Source organism: Arachis hypogaea, chromosome 13, assembly GCF_003086295.3.
Source record: "Arachis hypogaea cultivar Tifrunner chromosome 13, arahy.Tifrunner.gnm2.J5K5, whole genome shotgun sequence".
NCBI classification, from domain to species: domain Eukaryota; kingdom Viridiplantae; phylum Streptophyta; class Magnoliopsida; order Fabales; family Fabaceae; genus Arachis; species Arachis hypogaea.
In genome coordinates, this window is record NC_092048.1 from 137,940,952 (window position 1) to 137,962,622 (window position 21,671).

Below are 21,671 nucleotides of genomic sequence, written 5' to 3' on the forward strand. Positions count from 1 at the left end.
TTACGGATCCAAAGTTATATACTGTTAATTTATGTCGGCGAAGGATAAAGTTGAAGTTAATATGGGAGGACAGAAAAGTTCCACGAAATGAAGGATTATTATTGTGCATGTATCATGCATGTGCATGGCGGGGATGTATAGTAGTTAATTAATTATTACAGGATGGACCAATAATAAGTTCATAATATAAGTGACTATTATGTCTATATGTAATAGCTGGTTGGACCAATCCGCAGTCCACCACCCCCTCTAAGTACTATATTAAAATACTATAAATACTTTTATTATTTATAATATTTAGACTCAAAATTATTAGTTCAAAATAAAAATACTTATTAGGTTAACTAATCTTACCTTTATTATTATTAGTATTATTATTTAATAAAAATAATAATAAATTAATAGACACATTAATATTTTAGTTAGATCTACATAATAATACTCTCTCTTTCTATCTTTGTTTTAAAAGAAAAAAAAAGTAATAAGCTAATTAGTATATTTAGGACAAACTTAGCATAATTGTTAAGATGGACCAATATAAAAATATAATTAAAAAATTAAAATTAAAGGAGGACTAATATAAAAGTTAGTAATTTTTATACATTAAAATTTTTAATTTGGAGCCATTGTTTCTTTGTCCAACATTAAGCTCCGACTCTGAATATATTATTGTAAATAAAGTATAGCTAACCAATTCTATATGCACTTAACTTTTCCAAAAATATAATTTAAAAAATTAAAAAAATTAGATTTGCAATAAAAAAAAAAAAAACGTGTACTCTCCCTTTTCAACTTCCACACCGCTGCGACCTCTCCCTCTAATTTGTCTCGCCATGCCCTCCCTCATCGAACTCCTCTTGTCATGACGCTGCGTCCTCTTCCTTCAACTTCTCTTACCCCACCGCCGCACCCTCTGCATCCAAGTCCTTCCATCGTGATGCCGCAACATTTTCCTCTAATTCTCCTTGTCACGCCGCTGCGTCTTTCGCATGCAAATCCTCTTGCTATTACGTTTTTCAATTCTTAGCGTTTCTTTTTTATCATTCACCTTCTTCTTTTTAAGTATTGGATATTTTTTTCTCATAATTTTGAATGTTTATTTTTTTGGATTTTGAATGTGTCTTTTTTGTAAGTCTTAAAATTTTTTTTATGTTTTGAATATTTTTTTTAGATTTTAGATGATTTTTTTTTAATAATTTTAGATTTTTTTTATTTTTGAATATTTATTTTTTTTATTTTAGATGTTTTATTTTATTATTCGATAACTTTAAAATTTAAACATCTGAGATTTGAGTATAAGAAACAAATCATATCTGGTAGCATCAGATAATAATTAAGTGACGAAAAAGCTGAGATAGTTAGAAGTAATACTAAACAGTGCGGCTAAAAAATGTGAGAGAAAAAATAAAAATTTTGTGGTTTTATTTTTATTATAAATGAGAATAAAATTGAGATTAAAATTAGAAATTCTGCTGGGGAGCTAATGAATAATAATAATTACTGAATAGATAATAATAATAATAATATAGAAATGAGAATTAGTAAGACGTTTCATCGGACATTAGCCCGCTAATAAGCGGCCGGTGACAGTGTAGCGCTAATTTTAAAACAACTTTTAAGTACATAACAAATTAATTATTAATTTAATGATTTATTGTTAAATATGCATGCAATATTTTTGAAATAACAAATTAGTGATTCTAAGACAGACAACATAGGAACAAATTAAATAATCTAAATTATACGGTTCTCTTGTCTTTGATTTCATTAGCTTACAATTTTTCACACGTTTGATTTATAATTTTTAACATTTGATTTTATTACTCATCTAATAAAAGTCTCTCTTTTTAAATCTAATTTAAAATAAAAAATATTCTTTCCACATAAAAATATATATCATGGTTAGATATTATTATTATTTCCAATTAATTCTTAGAAAATTTGAACATTGTTAACTAATTTAAAAAGGTACGTAGCCATTAAATATCACATAATTTCAATTAAAGGGCACATAACAACAAATTTTCTTGGCTAAATAGTTTTGCTGAATATAAAATTATAATATATATTTATATTCTTTTCTTCATTTGTCTAAGCCATATATATTGGCGTCGTGCATCTTCTATCCACTTTAACACTACAATACAATTGACAAGTGTAATTAAGTTTTTTAATTTCCGGGAAAGAGTTTCGTTTTTAATCATCTATGACCCTGAAATAATCAGTGATTGATTAATGAATATATACATACACTAAAAACAAATTAGATATTGTTGTCTTAAAAGCCTAGCTAACATCTTATCTCATGGATCAAGAGTCATATATGAGAGATAACTCTTCTCCTTTATGTTTGGCCTCTGTACTAATTAAGGAGACAAAGCTTTCAAAACCTTCTTTAAAATACACCCTCCCATCCTCCTCATTGCTCCCTCACCAATCGCAACAAAAACCCTAATTTTCTCTCTCCTCTCCCTCTCTCTCTCTTTCTCTCTCTCTACATACATAGCAACAGCACACGTACGGACCAGTATTACTTTACGCATGGAACCCTGCCAAAAGCCTCCGCCGCCACCAGAACAATCCGACGCCTCTTATTTTTTCTCCGCCGTCACCGACAGCACCAACATGCTCGCCGACTTTGACTGGATCGGAGGAGAAGAAGGCGACACCATCTGCCTGCCGCCGGAGAACAACAGCAACAACAATAATCAATCGCCGTCTTCAAGCTCAGCTGAGGATCCGCCGGAGAGTTCGATCGCCTCCGACGGGAAACAGCTCGACAAAGAGAAACCACCGTAAGTCGCCTCTAATTCCTTTCTTCACTGAGGTTAAGTTGTAATTAACCTAAAATTTAGGGGCCTAAACGCAAGCGAAAAATGCTATGCACACATAACTAACTAACGAAATCGGAATCTAATTAATTAGTTTTGTTTTTTCGGAAGCAGTGCAGCCACCGTCCGTACAAATACATGTTCTAGCCACCTCGCTCTAGTAGTTTACTGACTGCTCATATCGATTTTGATTTTTGTTCCGAATTATTCATTTTATAAAAATGTTATTTATATATTTGTGTATTATATTTATATTTTTTAATATATTTTATGTTTTCATATATACTTCGTATAAATAATTAAGAGTATTACTGATTGAATTTGAAAGTAGATCGATTGTTATTTTTATTATCATTATTTGAAATTGTTGTTGGCTTCAAATGAAAGCAAGAAAATGAAAAAGAAAAAGGGACGATGCTTTTTGGTATGATGACGTCCTCAAAATCACGGGCACCGCGATTATTGCGGCGGGAGTGCCGTACTTGACGGCTACCCATCCACCACTCCATTTCATGCTTTTATACATTATTAACTTTGCTAATTTAGTGATTTCACAAATTATGATAGATTATTATTATTATTGTTATTCCATTTTTAATTATTAACAGCTTAGTTAATCATTAATTCATTATTGGGCCTCCTTTCACTCCTGATGCTGTTGTGTTAGCTAACTAGTTTTGCAACTGTATATATAATTGTTCAGATTAATTCCAAGTAGTTGCATTGCATCATTATTTGTTTATAATTTGTATGTATGTGCATGATTGCATGAATGGACGAGTTTCTAGCTAGGTATATATAAGATATGCTATGCTATGCTATGCTATGTGTGCTATATTCTGTACATGATGTTAATTTGCACCAAATAAATAATGCTTGCTTGTGTCCATAGTTATAAGGGGGTCTCTACTTCTACTTTTTCCTTTTTTGTGGTCCATATTTTACATGCTTCTTATTTTATAGATGGCACCAATATATAATAAGTAGATAATGCCATAATGGCTGCCATGGACACAAATCACAATTTATTGGTTATTATTTTATTATATTATGTGTCTTTCGGCCCTAAATAATGCAATACACACGGTTTATAGCTTTTACATATACATTTGCATATTGTGGCATTTCCGTGCAGGCTACTTTAATTTTATACAAACAGAAATTTTAATTTTATTGGTATGATTTTAACCTGAACGTCAGGTTTATTGTGGTGGAATTAGCGTGAAATCATTAATTTATAACTGAAAGATTTTGGTCACATTTAATTTCTTCACTCGAGTCATGTTTTGGTGTATTGCTACTGATTTGGGAGTTTTTGAAGTGACGCTAACTCCATCGATGCATTTAAAGACATCATAAAGAAAAAAAAAGGATGATGGTAATTAACTCTCGTCACCGGAACTTCCAACATTAAATAATCATATATATGGTTATTTGTACTTCAATTAATCATTTTCGCCGTTCACCTGTTCCCTTATACATATATGTTTGTGGGGGTGCATGTGGTGGTTAATTTATGGCTACTTAGCTTTAATTTAATTTACAGGAGTAGAAATAAGAAGAAGCAGAAACGAATGAAGCAGCCACGGTTTGCTTTTATGACTAAGAGTGAAACCGATCATCTTGAAGATGGCTACAGATGGCGAAAGTACGGCCAGAAGGCAGTTAAAAATAGTCCATTCCCCAGGTTTGTATGAACATTCATTTTTTGTTTTTATTACTCACACGAGGATAAAGTTTTGAAAAACATATACTGAACCATGCTTAATATATTTTTTGTTCAAAAGTTGTTATGATGAAAAGACTTCTTCCGATTTGAAAGAAAATCAAACTTTTCTAAAGCTAACCTAATCTAAACATGCTTTTTATATATTCTTATATTTTGTAAAGCTATATCATCAATAGTAGTCAAGCACGAGGATGGGTAAGTCTAAAACCCTTACTAATACAACCTTTAGAAAGAACCATATTAATATAACGCACCTCACCTACTGCAAAGAAACTTTAGACCGTGCACTATCCTAATCATCTATATAACCGTTTTAAATTTTTTCCCAATAAAATAGGCTAAGAAATTCTTTTGAAAATTAGATCACAAAATTAACTCTTGCATTATACAATAATCATATGAGTATATGACCAATGTTGTATAATACAAAGTCATTACCACATTAGTTACAACATATACAACATGATGACAATAATCAAGTGTAAGAAGAACAAACATAAAACAATAAATCGAAAGGCGGTATCTGTCATATAATATCGAATATGTAATAATAGGGTGGGGGGAAAAGAAAAGACAAATATATTATTTGTATTTTAGAAGCTAAGTATGAAATTATGAATAACATAGTACGGCGGTTACATCTTAAATCCATTGTCCCGGCCTGCATCACTTTTTAAAATTGCCTTGCAAGGTTTATTTTTAACTAGCCCCATATCATGATCATTAAGCAAGTGTCTTGATTTTTAGCTTTAATTTATTTATCTTTTAATCTTGCATCTGTCAATGAAGTGATAAACAAAATGCTCTATCTGAAGGTTATATAAATTAAAAATACGGACATGACACTTACTAATTTCATAAAAAAATTCTTTCTAACTCTCCTCAGTCCTCAACATTTAAGTTGTGTTAATTCGTTTATATATTGGTTAGATCAGTAACAAACTCCTAACTGTCTATAATAACTTCCTCTAACGGTTACTAACTGCCACATGAGTGAGTAGTGAGCTGCTCCCTAGCAGTTCTCCTTCCATATATAGTCATCACCAACATGCAGCAAGTCAATTTATATCTATAATACATATAAAGCATATAATATACACGTATTTGTTTGCAATCAAATTAAAAGCGAAATCAGTAGCATCATTTGATCATGTTAATGTGATAAACAATGTACTTGAAAATGAACAACTATCCTATACAGGAGCTACTATCGTTGCACAAACAACAACTGCAGTGTGAAGAAAAGGGTGGAACGCTCCTCGGAGGACCCAACTATTGTGATAACCACATATGAAGGCCAACACTGCCACCACTCCGTAGGGACATTCCACCACCACCGACAACTAAGTGGCATGCTTAGTAGTAATCAAAAATCCACATTTGCAACTCAATTTTCCCTTGGAAATATGTCACACTTCTATTATCCAATTGATCAATTACCTGAAGAAAACACACTTATTAGTAGTAGTGTTTCTGATGATCCTTATTGTCACTCACACAATAATGATAATTACAATGGAAGATGCAGCATTACATTGGCAGATTCATCAACCCCAGAAGAGCTACCCACAGATGATGGACTACTTGGAGATATTCTTCTGCCTAGGCAAATGCGTAACGGATGAGGAGCCTAATATAGAATGGTATTTATATATTATATTATATATACATTATTATATATCCTATAGAGTATATATTTCACATTATCTATATTTTACAATTTTTAATTGTGCGTGTTAGTTGTTATTACTAGCTAGTTGGGGGCCGGATAGGTGGGTTTAATTTCGGGAGATCGACAACATGGCTTTAAGATTTCAATGCAACTTGAAGAGAAAGTAAGTAGAATCTCTATATAAGTAGATAATGATATATATATATATATATATATATATATATATATAAAACTAAAGACCAATATATTCCAAATGATGGTAATAAAGGCTTTCATAATATGTTATATATATGGGATACTTGGATAGGCACCATATAATTGATGGTAGTTCGATCTTAATTATTGGGGTGATTAATTATATTATTGAGATTATTGAAGACATAATTAGCGCTCTTTTAATATCTAATCTAAGCGATTGGCCTAGCAACCTTATCTTGACTGGAACCCACTTCATGATGCTAACCACCCATTCACTTAAAACATCTTAGCCGAAAGTATGATTTGATGCTAAGTAGCGTGTGTTTTAAGTGATCGTTTACAACAAAACCTGCATTCATTTAAGTCTCAGTACTTCTTTTCTTTTCTTTTTTTTTTTTCTTTTTTGTGAGTAAACAAGAGCATCCAAAAAAACAAAATTCATTTAAGCCTTATTTATAAGTTTAGCAGTAGCTTTTTTTTTTTTAAGGATTTTAAAAGAGTTTGAAATTTTAAAATAAACTTATGAGCATGCAGCTAATAATTATTGTCCTTGTCATCATGATCACTTCTGTTATTTAAGCGAAGTATGTAGGATAAGCTATGACCGCGTCATTGGCATGGCTTGTTTGATACTTAGACCTCCCCATACCACACGTTGAATTCAGAAAACTATTTAAGTTTTTTCACAATGAAGATTATGGATGGTGGGGCGCATGACACATATATCGACTGGAATTGTTATTAAATGGATATAAAATTTTTACAATGATTATGTCTCTTAATTGACCAATATATAGTTCTATCATTGTATTAGATTGAAGTTAATTGGAATTATTGTTATTTGGAAAAGTATACGTTACCAAGAGAGAGTCTGCCAATTATTACCAACACGTGATAAATTAGAATTAAACCATGATTAACTTAGATGTGGCTTTATTTAGTAGATGGGCTTCATGTCCAGCCCAACTCAAGTTGGCAGATTTTGGCAGATAAAAAGTTGGTAACGTAGCACTACTGTTGTTATTTAATGGTTGTAAAATCTTTATGAAGATATTCTATTGAAAAGTATTCCTATATTTTTAAGACGCCTAATTTATATATATATGCATTTAAAATAAAATCTTTTACATGAGAAATAATATGAACCGAGAGGGAGTGCTTATAATTGCTTTTTACATTACAAATTAAAAATATAAAAGACTAGTCCCTTTCAAAGAGAAAATACATTAAATGACATGCTACCATAAAAGTCAGGATCCAAGAACGAGTTATATGGTTAGATGTATGGTTTCCCTTCAAGTAAGTAACAGACCAATAAAAGTCATGCATGACCCAAAAAATTAAACTCTGTGTATTCACTGTTCATTCTTTTTTAGCTATGTTATCTAGATTATTTCTTTATCAATAATAGGTTTACCATTGTAATTATTTTTTAGTGAGAGTACATAAAAAAAATACATAGTATATAAGGTGTAATAACTCAACAAATATTTTCTAAGGGGGATTTTTCATTCTCTCCAATAATGAGAAGAACCTATCTCTCTCCCTCTCTTAATCCTTTCTGATTCATCAAACCATCAACATCACAGCTTGAACAGCTTAGGGCATGAGATTTTCTTCATGGTGCGGTGAGCGTGGAGAGCAACCAAGCTGTGAATCAAAAAAAAAAAGAAAAAGTTGCGAATCCAATTTTGCCATTCTCTTTCTATCCCTAATTTTTCTTTCGACATTTTCTTTCCCCCATTCTTACCTCTTCCTTCAAACTCATCCAATAGAGTTTGATGAGAGGCTATTTCGCAAGATTCTTTCTTGGTGAACATAGCTGTTCCGATCAACGAGTTGGAAGGAAGAAGATCTGAATCCCTATTACTCTGTGATTCATTGATTTCTCAAAATGGTAAACATGGCAAACAGATCCTCCCATTGCAGAGGTCGTGGAGCTACATTGGCTTGCTCTCATTGCAACAAGCAAGGCCACACAGAAGATGTATGCTATAAGAAGCATGGGTACTCCTCCCACTTCTACCAATGGCAGCAACATAACACCACTATCAATCACGTGATCACTGAGGGGCATGATGATATACTCAGTGACAAACAATTCCAGCTCAATTGTCTCCAAGAGAACATTGGAATATCAAGATCTGGATTCACTCCAGAGCAAAGATTTGCCTTGTTAGAGTTGATCAAAGACAAAAGTGTGCAGCAACAACCTCATAATGCAAATCAAATTTTGACTAATTCCATTCACACTTCCACTCCAGGTAAAACCATTGCATTACATTTTAATGCGAGAATTATGAGCATTATCACTCCAAAATATGCACTATGGATCATTGATTCCGGTGCAACAGATCATGTGACTTTTGACTTAAAAGATTTTGCAAGTTTTCAAAATATTGATCCAATCAATGTGATATTGCCAAATGGAACCAAAACTGTTAGCACCATCATTGGCACAATCACATTTTCTAAAATTTTTTTTCTCAAAAATGTTTTATACATTCCTTCTTTTGATTTTAAATTGATATCTGTGTCAAAGTTAACCTCAAACTTACATTGTCAATTGTTAATCAATGATAAGTGTTGTGAGATACAAGATAGATCCACATCCAAAATGATTGGCATTGCTGAGTGTATAGAAGGGTTATATACAATGAGTAGAGAACCAGAATTCTCTCATTTTCCCCCTCTTCCAACAAAGCAAGCTTCATTGGCGGTAACTACTACTACTACTCATCCCACCACACCTTCACACAGTGAGCACAACAACATTTGGCATCTTAGATTAGGACACATACCCATGCATAAATTGATTTTTCTGAAGAAGTATTATCCTTTTATAGATAGTATTGCTTCAAATTTTCCTTGTGATTCATGTCATTTTGCAAAACAAAAGAAATTATCTTTTAATCTTAGTACAACTAAAATAAAAGATTGTTTTGATTTAGTTCATATGGATATCTGGGGTCCTATTTCTGTCCCTTCCAATGAAGGACATAGGTATTTTTTGACTGTGGTGGATGGTAAGAGCAAATTCACTTGGATTTTTTTTATGAAAACCAAATCTGAAGCATCACAATTGGTTATTAATTTTGTGAATTTTGTGAGAGTACATTTTGAAAAACAAGTTAAGTGTATAAGGACCGACAATGGGCCAGAATTCACTCTAAAATCCTTTTTTGCATCAACTGGAATTTTACACCAAACTTCTTGTGTAGAAACACCAGAGCAAAACGGGATTGTAGAGAGAAAACACCAGCATATTTTAGGTGTTGCTAGAGCACTGCTATTTCAATCAGGAATTCCACATTGTTTTTGGCAATACGCAGTTGCTCACGCCATTCACCTAATTAATAGGCTGCCCAGCACTAACCTGAATAATGCTAGTCCTTATAAGCTTTTGTATGGCAACTTACCTGACCTTTCATATTTAAGAGTATTTGGTTCTCTTGCATATGCCTCCACATTAACAAATTCAAGAACAAAATTAGACCCAAGAGCCAGAAAAACAGCTTTTCTTGGTTTTAAATTAGGAACAAAGGGTTTTCGACTTATTGATTTAAAATCAAAGGAAATTTTCATATCCAGAAATGTAATTTTTTATGAAACTCATTTTCCATTTTTACATTCCACTAGCACTGACATTTCTGTAGTGCCCATTCGTACTCCACAATGCATTGATCTTTTTCAATATGATACACCATCCACACATCATTTGCAATCACCCACACATACCACACTCATAGATTCAAATGAACATTTCTCAAGCTCAATGCACTCACCAATTTCCTCACACACCATTGCACCCATTACCACACCACACACTGATAATGCACCTGCATCACAACACTCTGACATCACACATGACTGCATTACTAGAAAGTCTGAAAGAGTCAAGAAACCGCCTGCTTATTTGAAGGACTATTATTGTATGACAACCCACACAGCTCACTCTAGCAATGTTTTCAACTCTAACTCTTTATATCCTATCTCACAACACTTGTCATATGATAAACTAACCCCAAAATATAAGTCACTTTCTCTAGCCATCACCTCAAATCAAGAACCTAGCACTTATGAGGAAGCGGCTGCACATGAATGTTGGAGAAAGGCAATACAAGATGAATTGACAGCTCTAGATCAGAACAGAACTTGGTGTCTCACTGAACTCCCAAAGGACAAGAAGGCTGTGGGTTGCAAATGGATTTTTCGGGTAAAATTCAATCCCGATGGCACCATAGAAAGGCACAAAGCGAGGCTAGTTGCAAAAGGATTCACTCAAGTGCAAGGAGTAGATTATGGTGATACTTTTAGTCCAGTTGTCAAAATGACTACCCTACGAGTAATGTTAGCATTAGCAGCGGCAAAGAAATGGCATTTGAAACAGCTGGATGTCAACACTGCCTTCCTTCATGGAGATTTGGACAAAGAAGTTTATATGAAGATACCACCCGGTTTGGCTGTGTCACAACCAGGTTTAGTTTGTAAATTGCAAAAATCTCTATATGGGCTTAAGCAAGCAAGCAGGCAATGGAACATTAAGCTCACTCAGACTCTTGTGGATGCTGGTTATAAGCAGTTTTTTGATGATCATTCCCTCTTCATTAAGAAACAATCTCAAAGCTTCACTGCCATTCTAGTATATGTTGATGACTTGGTTTTAACCGGGAATGACATTGGTGAAATCAATTCCATCAAGCAAGATTTGGATGACAAATTCAAAATAAAGGATCTTGGTGATCTCAAATACTTCTTGGGAATGGAAGTAGCACGCTCTAACTCTGGAATTCACATTTATCAGCGGAAGTACACCATGGACCTTCTCAGAGATTTTGGTTATCTAGATTGCAAGCCTCTCTCTACTCCATTTGATTATAGTCAGAAACTTTCAAAGGAATCAGGTACCATTTTAACAGACAACACTGTTTATAGACAGCTCATCGGCCGACTCCTTTACCTCACAAATACTAGACCCGATATCTCTTATGCTGTGGGACGTTTGAGCCAATTTTTGGACTGTGCAACAACTTCTCACCTACAGGCTGCTTTTCGTGTACTCCGATATTTAAAAGGCCGACCTGCAACTGGTCTCTTCTTCTCCTCTACTTCTAATCTGCATCTCACTGGATTTGCCGATGCTGACTGGGCTACCTGTGCCGATACTCGTCGCTCCATTTCCGGTTATTGCTTCATGCTTGGGAACTCGCTCATTAGCTGGAAGAGTAAAAAGCAAACCACAGTTGCCAAGTCCTCTGCAGAAGCTGAATATAGGTCTCTTGCTGTTGCCACTTGTGAAGCTAGTTGGTTATCTTTCTTAATGGATTTCATTGGCTTGCCGCTTCAAAAGTCTATCACTCTATTCTGTGACAACCAGTCAGCCATTCACATTGCCAATAATCCCATTTTTCATGAAAGAACTAAACACATTGAAGTGGACTGCCACATTGTTCGTGAAAAGCATTTGTCTGGTCTCATTCATCTTATGCCAGTTCGTTCCAATGATCAACTTGCTGATTTTCTTACCAAAGCTCTGCCACGGGTCCTTTTCTTGCCAATGTTTCCAAGCTAGGATTGTTAGATTTACACAATTCTAGCTTGCGGGAGGGTGTTACCTGGATTATTTCTTTATCAATAATAGGTTTACCATTGTAATTATTTTTTAGTGAGAGTACATAAAAAACAAAGTACATAGTATATAAGGTGTAATAACTCAACAAATATTTTCTAAGGGGGATTTTTCATTCTCTCCAATAATGAGAAGAACCTATCTCTCTCCCTCTCTTAATCCTTTCTGATTCATTAAACCATTAACATCACAGCTTGAATAGCTTAGGGCATGAGATTTTCTTCAAACTATCTCAGTTTTTTCAAAGTAAATTTTACCTAGCCGATTTTACTCATGAAAATACGATTAACGTGCATGCACCATTACTATATGTTAATGATCAAAGTTAAGAGTGATAGATTATTATTATTATTATTATTATTATTATTATTATTATACGAACCATGTTAAATGTATACAAAAAGTTAGGCACCAATAAAAACATAAAATATATATATTAAAATTAAATTAAATTATATATACATTTAAAAATAAATATATAATAATTAATTTGGTAACCAATTTTTAATATGCACGTCATTTTTTGTAGTTAATACATGGTCAAGTTGCCACAATATTAAAAATAAAAACTATTATGTACATGCTAAAAATTAGCCATTCATATATATATATATATATATATATATATATATATATATATATATATATAATTTAACTTTTTATATATATTTTATATTTTAATAATATACTTATAATTAATTTTAATGACTATTTTAAAGATAATTAATCTGTTGGTTCTTATAATTTTATCAAATTTATAATTAAATCTTTATATTTTTTTCGTTTTTAATTGAGTTTTTATATTACTTTTAATTTTATAATTAAGTTCTTACCATTGTAAAAATTGTTAGAGTTAACATAATATTTTTTAATAAATTAAAAATACACATAATTAAAAATTTAATTAGATCTTTGAGCATATATTTTTTTAAAAAAAATATTCTATTAATTTTAATATTTTTGACATAAAAATATTTAATTACAAAATTAAAAAATAATATTAAAATTTAATTAAAAAATATAAAAATTTAATTATAAATTTAATAAAATTATAAAAATTAATAAAATAATTAAACCTATTTTAAAATACACCTAACATGTGGATTAAAGATAGATAGACTTAGGCCAATCTGAACCATAATCAATTATGATTTGAAGTGCTACCTTCCTCTGAATAATTTGATAAGACAGCTACCTAGCCTCGTTTTTGTACTTCATTCATTCGTCTTTATTCATACATTTCAGTTTCAGTTCATCATAATTTGCTGACAAGTATTCGTAATATTAATTCGCAACGATGGATGTTTATGCATCTCATGTATGCATGCATGCACATTTCACTACTATAAAAATAGGGTTTAACTACTAAATTTTAACTATAAATATTAAATCGTGATAAAAATAAATTAGCTGTGTATTTTATTTATTACGAAATATTGTCATAGGAACTAAAATTTAAATATTTTTGTAATATTTACATTTAAAATTTATACTTCTCTAATTCTATTTTCTCTGCATACTCGTCAGTCTCACATTTACATGTCGTAACTCTTGAATAAATTTATTTTTTTAAATAAATTTATTAATCTATAATATTATTTTTTATATATTCCGATACTAACATAAATTTATGAAATTAAATTTAAAAATATAAAAAATAAATTTAGATAAAATAAAAAATTATAAAAATAAAAAATATTCTAATATTTAAATTAAATATAAAGATAAAATTTATTTAATTAAAATAATATAATTAGAATAGAAAATAAAAAATTCAATAACTTTTAAATTGAAAAAAGTTTTTAGTAAATTTTTTACTAAAAATAAATTGTTTTATTATTTATTGGATTAAAAAAATGAGAATAAGTAAAACAAATTAGTCTTTATTTACATATGAACCCTATTTTTTGGGCACGTATTTTCTTTAACCACACTATATGAGCTCTATCATTATCTAGTATTCTCTAAAATAAGGGTAGTAAACGGGCCTAAATTCACCGGGTCAATCCGCGTAATCCGTCAAAAAAGACGGGCGGAGTGAAAAATTAGAATCGCCAAATAGCAAAAATCCATCTAACCCGAACTGCTTAAACAGCGGGTTTAGGCGGGGCGGGGCGGGTTTTCCCGCTGGGATTAGTTTTTTTTTGCAGGGGTATTTTTATAAATTTTTTTCCAAAACCTAACTTCTTCCAACCCAATTTACAAGAGAATGAAGATCAAAATTGAATGTTTTGGATTATGTTTATTTCGTTTTAAAGAAAATATTATAATTATGTTTTAGATTATGTTTATTTTGCTTTGGAGACAATATTTATATTTATATTTTTGGATGAAAACTTGGTTTATAATTATGTTTATTAGATATTTATAATTACAAAGACTTTAATGTTTGTGAATATAAAAATTATAATTTTTTTATACTTTTAAAAATTATAAATTTATTAAAATAATTGTAAAATTATATATATTATTTAATAATTAATAGTAAAAAAAAAAGAGATTTTGCGGGTTTAGCCCGCTACCTTGCAGTTAGGTGGGACGGGATGGGATTTTAGAACCGCCTCACTAGGCGGGGCGGGCTTCCACGCTTTTCATCCCTGCTCCAAACTCAAAATACCGACTTTTTCTTTCTTCATTTTTGTGTTATATATTTGTTAGTTTTTTTAGCAGATTTTCTCATGAAACAAAAACGTAATAATTCAGGGGAGGCCCTCCACTACAAGAAAAAGCGTTTTTTTGGACGTAAAAAATCGACGGTTATTTCTACCGTCGATAATTTTCGACGACTTGCTGTCGATATTATTAAAAGAATTAATTAAAAATAAAATATTAAAATCGACAGCCAGGTCGTCGATATTTATATGATGTATTAATTTTTTTCCTATTATCGTCACATTAACGATGCACGAGTAGGCGAAAATGCTTTTATTTTAAAATCAACGCATACGCCGTCTGTTTTATTATGTAAAATATCGACAATCTTATCGTCGATAAATTTGAACGGTCTAGATCGCTTTTTAAAGGAAAATAAATGGTGTAGATTTAAAGTATAAAATAGATTTATAAATCGACAAAAAATGCTGTCGATTTTTATCACTAAAAAGTAAAAACACACAACTACTCCCGCATCCAGAAACGCAATTCCCCCAAAGTTCAACCTGCGTCCACCTTCTTCTGCACCACCTCCTTCTTCACCCTCTGCCGAAGCTTCCATGACAAGTTGTGCCCTCGCCGGTGCAGCTGCAGGTTATGGTCCCTCTGGATCCGAAATGGTTGGTCGCCATCAGCGACTATGGCGATAGAGCTATTACTTTGCCTCTGAATCTGCATGCTTCAATTCATTAATTCACATATATAATAACAGATTTCAAGCTATATTAGGTATTCTTTAATTTTTTTTCTGGTCTTTTTGATTGACTTCGCTTTCTCTTCATTACTGCTGGAATTGAATTAGGATTTTGATAACTGGAAGGAGTTGCTGTTGATGAAGACATCGTTATTATATTTGTGAAGAGTGTTTGTGAAGTCATTAATTTAATTGAATTTGCAGAGAAAAGGGGCAACCGGAACCACCACAGGATCCAGCTGTCGCCGCAAAGAAAGTTCAGAAAGCTGACCGCGAGAAACTCCGCCGTGATCGATTAAACGACCACTTCCACGATTTGGCGAACACTTTAGGTCTCTCTCTCACTCTCTCTCTACTTCATGATTATAATAATTTTGCTTGCATCATTCATTCTCATAATTGTTGTGATTGGGATATTTATTTTGCTCCTCTCATAATTGTTGTGATTGGAATGTTTTTTGTAGTGCTCTTAGCAGAATTACCACAACCACAACCACAATGAAGGATTTGGAGAATGTTTAGATGAAATAAGTCTCAACTAATTGTACTTATCAAAAAGATTATAATGATCCTTTAATTGTGAATGTTAAATGTATATAAAATTTCAAATTTTTTATGTGATTTTTTTAGTTTTAATATTTGGTTTAATTCTTTTATTCAATTTTGCATTCGGCTGTAGAAACTTCGACGGATAAATTACAATTCGTAAAATGATGGCAATTCAAGTTTGGCATTTAAAAAATGATGAAAAAGTCATGATAGAACTTAATAGCCATGGACAAGGTCGAGATAATAGCGCGAACTTATTGGTACAGTTTCTGGGTGTAATGGCCCGTAAAGCAACGCTGTAAATTGAAAAGGTCTTTGGTGCTGAAAATATAGGGCGTGTGCGTTGTTTTGGTAGTGCTGTATGTTCGGTAAATTTTGACAAGTCTAAATGTATTTTTGGGTTTGTAACTGATGGAGTCTCCAGCAATGTATGTAAGTAACATGTGATAAATTTAGAGAAGTTGGTTGAAACTTTAGAAAAAAAACTATGAATATAAAGAAACCAAAATCCAATTAACAGTCCAAATTTTGTTATCAAAATATGATGATAAAATATCTAGTTTATCCAATGATATACTACACATTTAATTGGTGGATTTAATAAATAATAGTTAAAATTTTAAATACATTTAATCTAAAAGATGATAAATTTTTTTTATTTATGATAGAATTTTTTTATTTTTTATTATACACAAATTTAGACTATTATTATTATTATTATTATTATTATTATTATTATTATTATTATTATTATTATTATTTAATGGAAAAAAATTAAATATTATATATTTAAAAAATTTGATTTTTGTTATTAATATTATTTATAAATATAATTTTAATTTAACAAAATTGTTCGATTAGAATAAATTAGCACAAATTAATCATGGATTGTATCTGAAAAATAGTGTGAATTAACCATAAAAATAATGTAATTAAATAATCTGATGTTAGTTATGAAAAAAATTGTGGTTGAAAAAATCTGGCCTACATAAATTGTGGCTCTTCGAAGGTCTCTGCGATATTTAAAATTGTGATTAATAACTCTAAAATTGTGACAAATTAAAAATATAATCTTCTGATTAGTTACAAATATTCTTTTGTAGTCAATATATAATTGTTACAGTTATCTTAGAGTTTAGCTATAGTTTTTTTCATAGCTAAATTCCTTATTTTTTGTAGTATTTAACGATTGCACAATAAATTCACTTTTTTTTTCAGTTTTTACTGAAACAGTATCATTTTCTTTTTCTTTGAATGATTGATTCCATATAACTAACAAACAAAATTGGCAACGGAACCGAGTCTCATTTGAAAGTGGATACTTGAAAGTTGAGACCTTAATTAATTAACGAAAAATCATATTAGGACTGCCAACAGGCTTCTATATATATAAAAGTAAAATCAAGAAATTTAATTATCTCTCTGTTACGTTGTAAGCACTGACGTCAAGGGATAAGAAGCGTAAGCTCTTGCGGCACCTTATTTATTAATAAAACAAAGGAAAATTCTATGATATGTAAGGTATTTGTGTTTAATTTATCTAAAGAATGAGAAGTAAAATTTTTTACTTTTTCTTTTTGTGTCGGACAGTTAGACACGATAAAAGAGATTATAAAATAACTCCTATTTTGTTTTAACTTCTAACCAATTATTTTATGTGTATAAAAAATAAGTTACTAATTAATCATATTATGTATAAAAGTATATATATTTTATATTTAATAAATTTTAATTGTAATAAATAAATTTAATTATATTATTTTATTGTGACAGATTTTATTATTTTAGTGATGGATTATTTAATTAAAAAATATATAAAATAATATGTATAAATATATATAATTAGATAATGACTAATTTGATACCTAAATTTTATTAGAGATGGAGCTTTTGGGTGTGCTAACCTATAAATAGAAATGAAAACTACAAATTACATATGATTAACCATCATGTATCTATCGATCATGGGTGAGAAGAGTAGTAATGATTGGAGAGCAGAGGAAGTAAAGAACAAACAAGTTATACTGAGAGATTATGTGAGTGGATATCCCAAAGAATCTGACATGTACATAGTAACAAGTACCATTAATAAACTGAAGGTTCCAGAAGGCTCAAATGGTGTGTTGGTGAAGAACTTGTACCTTTCATGCGATCCAACCATGCAATTCCGCATGAGGAAAAATCCCCATTCCCCTTCCCACCAATCCGAGTCTTATGTCCCTGGATCTGTAAGTATTATAAACGACTTTAATTATCGGTTGGTTTTTATTTTTCTTTTTATGAAATTGAAAGTACTGTTTTTTTTTTTTAAATTTTGTTTATAAATCATAAAAGCGAAAATTATTAAAAGTTAGGGAAGTATATTTTTTTTTAAATTTGTTAAAAATTTTAAAAATACTCATAAATTTTATCTTGTTTTAAATTTGTCATAGTATTAAAATTTTAAGGTGAAAATCAAGAACTTCACGTGAAGTTGATATTTGAGAGGTGTTAGATGATTTAACTGATTTAACTAAATTTTCATATAACGACTCTCAGATATTAACTTCACGTGAAATTGACTTCACCTGAGTTTTCACTTTAAAATTTTTAATTTGCATCAAATTTATCCCTAATAACTAATGTTTCAAAAAAAATGACCAATTTAGGAATAACTTCACAAGAACATCTTTAATACAAGTAAATCAAATATATTTATTATGTATTATTATTAGATTAGTTCTAGTTTAAAAAAAATTTGTCAAAAATATATTTGATACAAATAAAAAATTTATATCTATAAATTTTATGTTTATTTTAATTTTAATTGTTGCAGCCCATTAATGGGTTTGGAGTGGCTAAGGTTCTGGATTCAGGGCATGCTGAGTTTAGTGCTGGTGACTTAGTTTGGGGAACAACTAGTTGGGAAGAATATAGTGTCATTCAAAATCCAGAGCAGCTCAAGAAAATTCACCACACTGATGTGCCCCTCACACATTACACTGGAATTCTTGGTAATTAATTGATCTCTCTATGCACTAACTTTAACGGTTATATTCAAGAAATTGAAATGTTCAAAAAATTTAAACATGTTTCTAATGTTTCAAAATGTCAAACCAAACACATTCGAACCGTTTTACTAGTCTTTACAGAAAATAAATTTTAAAGAATTTGTCTTTAAATATCTAGTTTGACAAGTTTAAGGACCGATCCAATTAAGGTTTAATTAGTTCCGACCCATTTACCTATAATAACACTGGCTAAGTTTAGTAACCATTTGTATACGATCTAGTTCAAGACTTGATGATGTTTACTTAGTTCTTTTGAGTTATTTGAATAGGGATGCCTGGAATTACTGCATATGCTGCAATCTATGAAGTTGGTGTTCCAAAAAAGGGAGAATGTGTGTTCATCTCAGCAGCATCAGGTGCTGTTGGTCAAATAGCTGGACAGTTTGCCAAATTGCTTGGTTGTTATGTGGTTGGAAGTGCTGGCTCCCAACAAAAGATTCATCTTCTAAAGAACAAGTTTGGTTTTGATGATGCCTTCAATTACAAGCAAGAGCCTGATTTGGATGCAGCTCTAAAAAGGTAGTGCTAAATTAACTATTTCAAATTAATATATCAGAATTTTTATGATTAAAAGTTTCAAACTTACTAAATAATAGTGCGTCTTCAGATGAGTTTATAAATTTGATTATAATTTTGTTGGATGAATTAGGTGCTGCCCTGAAGGCATTGATTTCTACCTTGATCATGTTGGGGGGAAAATGCTTGATGCAGTTCTGCTTAACATGAAGCTCCATGGCCGAATCGCGATATGTGGAATGATTTCGCAATACAATCTTGATGAGCCTGAGCTTCTAAGGAACGTGATGCTGCTGGCATTGAAGAGACTTACTGTGAAAGGATTCACACACAGAGATTACCATCATCTGTATCCTAAGATCTTGGAGCTTGTATTGCCTTACATTAGGGACAAGAAGATTTTCTATGTTGAAGACATTGTTGAAGGACTTGAGAATGGACCCGCTGCTCTTGTTGGACTATTCACTGGTCGCAACTTTGGAAAGCAAATTCTTGCCCTTCCTCCTCAATGATCAATCATAATCATTCATCATAGTAGGGTTAAAAAAATTAAATAAAAAGTTGATTTTGTTGAAATAAATTATTTTATAATTCAGATTATCCATATTAAATCACCAAAAATTATATATTACAGTGTGGAAGTGTACTTTTACTCATAAAAATTAAAAATTAATTGAAGAGTTGCTTCAATCTTTTTCAACTAAAACTTATTGTATCCCTAATAAGGCGGCTGAATTGCAACTCCTCTGGTGGGAAAATAGTTGCTGAGGTGACTTTGGTATATTGGGACCAAAACCCTAAAGTCACTATTTATATTTGAGCATGGCACCCATTAAATCCTAAAGCTCAAATAAAAATAGTATCTAAAGCCCATAAAAATAATATCTGGTTTTATTTTCATTTAATTTCAAATAAAAAATAATTATGACTTATTCAATTTAGTATTTATAATAATAAATAAGATTATCGTTATATAAGTTATTTAATTTGAAATAGCATAATTTGTGATTATAATTAATATATGTATTGTCCACAAACAAATTGAAAATTAAATAATTTCCTAACAATCTCCTACTTGGGCTATACATATATTTTTTCTTGAGATAATCACATCTTATAAAATTTTATGAGCGCATATGAATGCTATTTCTCTTATTACTTTAACAATCTAGTCCATCTCATATATTAGATATGGAATTATCGTAGCTTTTATCACATTAATATCGTGACTGAACCACGATAATCACCATCCTAATATAATTAACGATATAGATCAATTTTGGATGAGTAATATGAAAATTACATGCCAAATGATCTCATGCATGTCTATTTTCAGTTGGTCCAACTTTAAAACTTTATTGAGATCAAACACATCAAATATTGCAAAATAAACATTTCACATAATATGAAATAAACCATCAACTTAATTCTGCAAAAAGATAATTTAATATCTATCATAAGACATATAGCATAAAATAAACTCCCACTAAACCAAGACATCACATGTATTGACACCATCCGAGCAGTATACTCATGAAAGACTTTAGGGATCAATCCCTTGGTTAATGAGTTTGCTAACATATACTTTGTTCCTATGTTCTATGAAAATCTATTTTTCTTGAACTTTCTCCTTGACAACTAAGAACTTGATGTTTATATGCTTCGATTTCGTCGAGCTCTTATTGTTGTTGGAGTATAGTACTGTTGACTTATTGTCACAAAATTTTTCATTGGCCTTTCAATGTTATCTACTATACAAAGCTCAGTGACAAAGTTTCGTAACCATATGCCATGTTTAGATGCCTCAAAGCAAACAACGTACTCCACTTTCATTGTTGAGGAAGCTATAAGAGTCTGTTTGTTAGACTTCCATGCGATAGCTCCTCCAACCAACATAAAGACACAGCCTGAAGTAAAGCGTCTACTATCTTGGCATCTCGCAAAATCAGAATCAGAGTATCCAATGATCTCCAAATTTTTTTATCTCCGATAAGTAAGCATGTCATCCTTTGTTCTCTTCAGATAATGCATTACACGTTTAACAGTTATCCAATGATCCATGTCAGGATACTCAAGTATCTACCCAATTCCCACTATGAATGATATATTGGGATGTGTGCAGACTTGAGCGTACATTAAGCTCCTTAGTGC

General features: G+C 31.1%; 2 protein-coding genes across 5 annotated transcripts; both read left to right on the top strand.

The window, feature by feature from the left end:
- The first annotated feature begins 791 nt into the window (after nt 1-791).
- Nucleotides 792-16,021, top strand: LOC112791979 (probable WRKY transcription factor 57). Of its 4 annotated transcripts, none has more exons than XR_011870253.1 (5): nt 792-2,795; nt 4,378-4,518; nt 5,762-6,203; nt 15,514-15,737; nt 15,870-16,021. XR_011870253.1 is itself a non-coding variant. In XM_072213227.1 (4 exons), the coding sequence occupies exons 1-3, from the start codon at nt 2,542-2,544 to the stop codon at nt 6,183-6,185; spliced, it is 819 nt and encodes a 272-aa protein (XP_072069328.1). In that variant the 5' UTR covers nt 792-2,541; the 3' UTR covers nt 6,186-6,203; nt 8,345-12,218. The 4 variants fall into 4 exon arrangements, 2 of the variants coding, with proteins under 2 accessions (XP_072069328.1, XP_025690831.1); XR_011870252.1 differs by having other exon boundaries at nt 15,610-15,737; XM_072213227.1 differs by lacking the exons at nt 15,514-15,737; nt 15,870-16,021 and adding an exon at nt 8,345-12,218.
- A 1,793-nt stretch (nt 16,022-17,814) lies between these two features.
- LOC112791980 (2-alkenal reductase (NADP(+)-dependent)) lies at nt 17,815-20,226 on the top strand. Its single transcript, XM_025835047.3, has 4 exons — nt 17,815-18,182; nt 18,770-18,947; nt 19,274-19,523; nt 19,654-20,226. Exons 1-4 carry the CDS (start codon nt 17,904-17,906, stop codon nt 20,030-20,032), a joined length of 1,086 nt encoding a protein of 361 aa, XP_025690832.1. The 5' UTR covers nt 17,815-17,903; the 3' UTR covers nt 20,033-20,226.
- The last annotated feature ends 1,445 nt before the right edge of the window (nt 20,227-21,671 follow it).

Coding starts and splice junctions, on each gene's coding strand:
- LOC112791979 (XM_072213227.1), top strand. CDS start 2,542: ATGGAACCCTGCCAAAAGCCTCCGCCGCCACCAGAACAATCCGACGCC. Junction 2,796..4,377: donor CTCGACAAAGAGAAACCACC/GTAAGTCGCCTC, acceptor TTTAATTTACAG/GAGTAGAAATAAGAAGAAGC. Junction 4,519..5,761: donor AAAAATAGTCCATTCCCCAG/GTTTGTATGAAC, acceptor TATCCTATACAG/GAGCTACTATCGTTGCACAA.
- LOC112791980 (XM_025835047.3), top strand. CDS start 17,904: ATGTATCTATCGATCATGGGTGAGAAGAGTAGTAATGATTGGAGAGCA. Junction 18,183..18,769: donor AGTCTTATGTCCCTGGATCT/GTAAGTATTATA, acceptor TAATTGTTGCAG/CCCATTAATGGGTTTGGAGT. Junction 19,524..19,653: donor TTGGATGCAGCTCTAAAAAG/GTAGTGCTAAAT, acceptor TGGATGAATTAG/GTGCTGCCCTGAAGGCATTG.